We start from the raw sequence: 5,000 nt of genomic DNA, 5'->3' as shown, positions 1-5,000 counted from the left end.
TGTTTTAAATTCACTCTTACTCTTCAAATTTGATTGTTACTAATCATGTTTGCATTAACAATCTACAGTGTAAAAGCATACAAAGCCACCTACCAGCATATGATTCATCTGACCATTGCATGGGTGATTTCTCACTAACTCCATTGAGCATGCCTATCTCTTCACCATAGTATGTTGTGACAATGCCAGGGAGTGTCATCTGAAGAACATTCATGGCATTCCTAACATCGTGGCCCAGACGATTGCCAACACGAGCAATGCCTATATTGCCAATCAACCAGTTAGGTACCTTGCCTGCAGGAACAGCATCAATGTATTCTACAACAGTGTTCTTAACCCCTTGAGAAAGCGTCATGCCTGAACGATTCACTTTTGTGATCAAGCCAACATTTTGTATGATGTCTGCCAGGTCATAATATTGTGTGGATCTTGCACCCTCAACATCAGCGATCAGCAGACGCTTGCTGCCATTGTTGATAACCTCTTGAAATTCTTTTAGGATTTTACGGTTCTCCTCAAGATCTGTAAGAGGCATAAATAAGAACGTCAAAAATATTGAATTAAACAATAAGTACACTTTCAGTGAATTAGAATGCAAGAAAACCTTGCATTTTTCCTGTGCTAAAATTAAATTAATGGTTTCTTTTGGTTAGGCAGATAAGACTTGGTCATATTTCTTGACTCAGGTCGACATAAAAAGTGACACCTAAAGAAATCACAGTTTTAGCCTTATTTTTCTCTTAATATTATAACGACTGAGTAAACATTCAAAGTTGATCTAGTCCCACTTGAATTCCTACAGAGTAGGAGATAAAGCAAGTAATTGCACGAATGAGAACTGCAGATTTTCTCCCATGTATTTTACCAAGGAAGTAAACAAACAATGCAAATCATCAGCTTGTGATATGCATTTAAAAACATTGACTCTTGTTTAAAAGGAATAATGACAGATGCATTGAAGTTGTTTGGACACATTTGCAGGAATTGTCAAAGTTTTTGAAGGAAAGGGACAAAAATTGAGCTGTAGCAGGCACCAACATGGCTTTGTTCTTAACAGGCACCAGGCAATTTTTTAGCTATTAATGTCCCCACAATGGTACTCTATAGAGCTCTGATCAGACTTAAAATTCACCTGTCTTGTAACTGAGTGTTGCAGTGCTAATTTTATAAACTTTTCCACACATCATAAGACATCAAAGTTTGCCTACATCTTACATGATAGCCATGCACTTTCATGTACTGTATTGCAGTCTTTCCTTACTGGCAATGAACTCATTGGAGACTTATCTCAGGAAATATTATCAAATTGTTAAAATTAATTTACTAGACGGCCCTAATACCGATTGCATAATTATACACTCATTCTAGTTTCTTTGCATCGACTCGTTTGAAATATTAAAATAAACGGAGCAGCTGTCGTAACGTGTAATGTGATTGGCGGGCTACCCTAACCCAAGACAGAAGTCTAAACAATTGAACAATGACTTAGACTTAAAAACAATAGAAGCTGCTTACAATGCCAAACAATAGCAGGTTACGAGAGCTGCTACACTACTGAAATAAACAGGCCTGTACAGAATCTTGTTCAGGGTCGGGAAGTCCTGGATTCAATAACAAATGAACCAACATTTCACGGATTCTTTTTATAGCGATCATTTATCGTTTAGTTATTAAAAAGCAAATAAATGAAACAGCGCACCGTATGTGAAATTACGGCTTAATGTGTTGGGTGAAGGTTTAGTTTCGTCCGTAAGATTCGCGTCCTCCAGGAAGTACTGCACGTCCTTAATTCGAAAACCATCGACCCCCTTACTGAGCCAAAACTCCAGCACTTTCTTTAGTTCCTTCATGACTTCTCTGTTCCTTAGATTCAAATCTGGTTGGTCTTTTTTAAACTGATGAAGGTAAAATTGTTGTCTGCTGCTGTTTTCGTATTCCCATGCGCTTCCACCGTCCTCACTAACCCAGTTGTTCGGAGGGTTAGTACCATTCCCTCCAACACCAGCAGCATCTGCCCAAATGTACCAGTCGTTCTTGGGGCCAGCTTTGTCTTTGCTGCTCTCCACGAACCAGGGATGCTGTTTTGAAGTGTGATTAGGGACGAAATCCAGAATAACTTTGAAGCCCTTATTGTGACTTTCGTTGACAAAGGTCTCGAAGTCCTCCATTGATCCCAATGTTTTCTCGATCGCCATGAAATCTTTCGGATCGTAGATCGGATTAAGCAAAAAAGCGTTCACTCCCAGCCCACTGAAGTATTCTAGTTTCTTAGAAATACCGCTCAAATCACCATTCCCGTCGTCATTACTGTCGAAGAACGATCGAGGATAGATTTGGTACATCACAGCGCGCTTCCACCACAAATCATCGGTCGTCTCGTTTCCTTTTTCACGCTCGTTTGACTTTAGACCTTTTTTCTGTTCGCATGCCGGAGAAACAATGATAATGATAACCGCTGCAACAACCATCGCCAAAACTATGATACCAAACAGGACCACGAGGACCAAACGTGTCCTTTTGTGTTGTGCCACTTCTTCTTCAGTTGGCTTTCCAAGATCACTCGATCCTTCATTGAACGTGATCTTAACATCGTCCTTCTCTAAACTGTTAAACGCCACTTCGTTCGACATTCTGAAAGAGCGGCTAGAAAACAGAAGCGATAAGAGCTATGATCACTACCGAAATAGACTGACAGACAAAACGAAAACTCCACGCGGCAAAATTGATTAGGCTGTTCACGAGGTCAAGGCATGACGAAACCCACAATGTTTGTTTTTGAGGGAGGGGTACAGTAGCGATTTAACTTAGTTTTCTCACATCGATGAAAGATGACAAAATGTAAAACTATAATGCAGCTTCCTTGAAGAAAGTTAACTTTAGCAGATCCAGCCTGTGAGCAAAAGGAAGTCTAGATAAACATTTTGAGTCGGAAAATTTCCTGTTCATGTTATACCTCCCTAGTAGGGAAACTGACCTTTACACAGGTGAATTGTTAATGAGCTTGCCAGCGGACCAGTTGTCGCATGCGTTGGGCTTGCCTATTGTTTTCGAAGTGAAGAGGATTGCATCAGAAATGCTATTTGGCATAACATTCAACAGTTCCATATTCACTGATAGCAAAAAATGAAAGTGTATCCAAAACTGCTTAGACTGCGTCAGGTCGAGTCAAAAATTGACTTTTAATTACTCTGCCGACAATATTGATATGATTTGGCTTCCAAAATGAGGTGTGGTTGATAAGAACCCAATGGAAATGTTCATTCATTATTTGTCGTACATGACTTCATAAAAAATTGAAAGATGTCAACTCTTTCTATAAATATTACTCTTTAATTGGATCGGTCTTGTCTCATCTCTACAGGAAATACACGACAACAGAAAATTCTAGATTACAGATGGTTTTTGTTCTTCGAATTAAGGAGACAAGATTGTAAAATAATGCAACAAAATCCCTGTTGAAAAGCTTGCATGCCCTCCTTTTCTAAATTTAATTCCCAACACATCTGTACAATAATAATTAAAGCAAGTCAGCCCTCGGGCATAAACAGTTTGGTAGATGGAAATGCTGACTGCACGAGAAACGCCGCAGCGAAGATAATTTTATTATTTCTCGCTTGATAGTAAGTTGCGGTATCTCAAACATCTTTGAGACCGACAAGCTGCTTTGGGTGGTTACATGAACTTCATGCAATAGCCACAATAACACTAAATAGATGTGCAAAGTTTGGAGCAATACAAAGTAAAAGGTACATCTACCGATCGTTCAATCTTCGACTATGACAAAAACGATAGACTTGTAGAATTAACCTCAGTGTTGAGGAGACTGGCTTGCTGAGAAAAACAAATAGCCGGACTAAGAGATACTGTTGATGTAAACTGAGGCAACAACAAAAATGTACTTACGAATTTGGCCAGAAGACAGCAGGTGTCACATAGCCAAAATTAAAGTGAGCTCCATCCAAGAGCTAATTGGGTGCTAATTTCTTACCAATCACGAGCCTGCATATAAAATTATTTGGACAGCTCTATATTCGGTAGTGCTCTGTCCAACAGCGTTATTCCAAGGGGCGGTATCCCTCAGGGGACAAGAATAGCCCCCCTGTTGTTTGCAGTCCTCGTCAACAACCTAGTGAAGGACTGAAAAACTAGGGTAACGATCTATCAATCTTAGAGATTATTCCTAGATGTTCAACCAGCATGCTGCCCGTTGTAGCGAGTTATATTTGATATATGCTAGTAGTCATGGTATGAAGCTAAATCCATCCAAATGTAAAGAGCTACGCATAGATTTCTTACAGTATAAGCCCTCGGATCTACCCCCCTTACAGATGTCGGGCCGTGTTATCGAGCAGGTGTCATCTTATAAGTTGCTCGGTGTCCATCTGCTACAGTGTAAAATTCTAGATCACGTTAGTAAAATCAGGCAATTTAATTCAATTCCATTTGAGTTTCAGGGATTCGAAAATCGGCCCCAAATTAGTTTCCTCCCTTTCCGTATTTTACACTGCAAGCCGATCTTGCGAGCCCTCAGTCTCTTGGTTTGCGGTATACAGAATGTGTAACGAAACTGTAACGCGATCGTCAACGTGATCAAAATAACCCATTATTTCAGATGTTTTCGACGGGTTTGATGTTCTAACGACAAACATATCTCCTCTGGACCCTGTAGTGGGTGTGGTCCATTCACTGTGACTATATTTTGAAAAGAGCACGCAAGCGTCTCTATGCTTTACAAGTCTTAAGGAAATCAGGCCTCCCACCAGCTGATCTCATTCAGGTTTATTGTAGCCTTGTGCGGCCCATTTTAGAATCATTGAATTAGCATCATTTCTAACATCAAGAAGTCCGGTTTCCTTGCACACCTGCTGCCAAAGCCCACGAATGTCGCTCATGGGCACGGGTTGAGGTCGGGTTTTTCCCGCTCTGAATTCCGCATTGTCAGAACGGACCGCCTTACTAATTTCGTTACTCACAGTTACAATAGGGTTTAATTGTTTTTG

General features: G+C 40.2%; 1 protein-coding gene across 1 annotated transcript in view; it reads right to left on the bottom strand.

The window, feature by feature from the left end:
• LOC137979090 (amino acid transporter heavy chain SLC3A1-like) overlaps nt 1–2,986 on the bottom strand; it is a 5,090-nt gene extending 2,104 nt beyond the window's left edge. The window contains exons 1-2 of the mRNA XM_068826263.1: nt 1,700–2,986; nt 94–522 (exon numbers count right to left, since the gene is read on the bottom strand). Coding sequence (XP_068682364.1) covers nt 94–522; nt 1,700–2,630 — 1,360 coding nt within the window. The 5' untranslated portion in view covers nt 2,631–2,986. The remainder of the gene's footprint in view (nt 1–93; nt 523–1,699) is intronic.
• Between the last annotated feature and the right edge of the window lie 2,014 nt (nt 2,987–5,000).

Source organism: Montipora foliosa, chromosome 12 (assembly GCF_036669935.1).
Source record: "Montipora foliosa isolate CH-2021 chromosome 12, ASM3666993v2, whole genome shotgun sequence".
Lineage (NCBI taxonomy): Eukaryota > Metazoa > Cnidaria > Anthozoa > Scleractinia > Acroporidae > Montipora > Montipora foliosa.
This window is presented reverse-complemented; position numbering and strand designations above follow the sequence as displayed.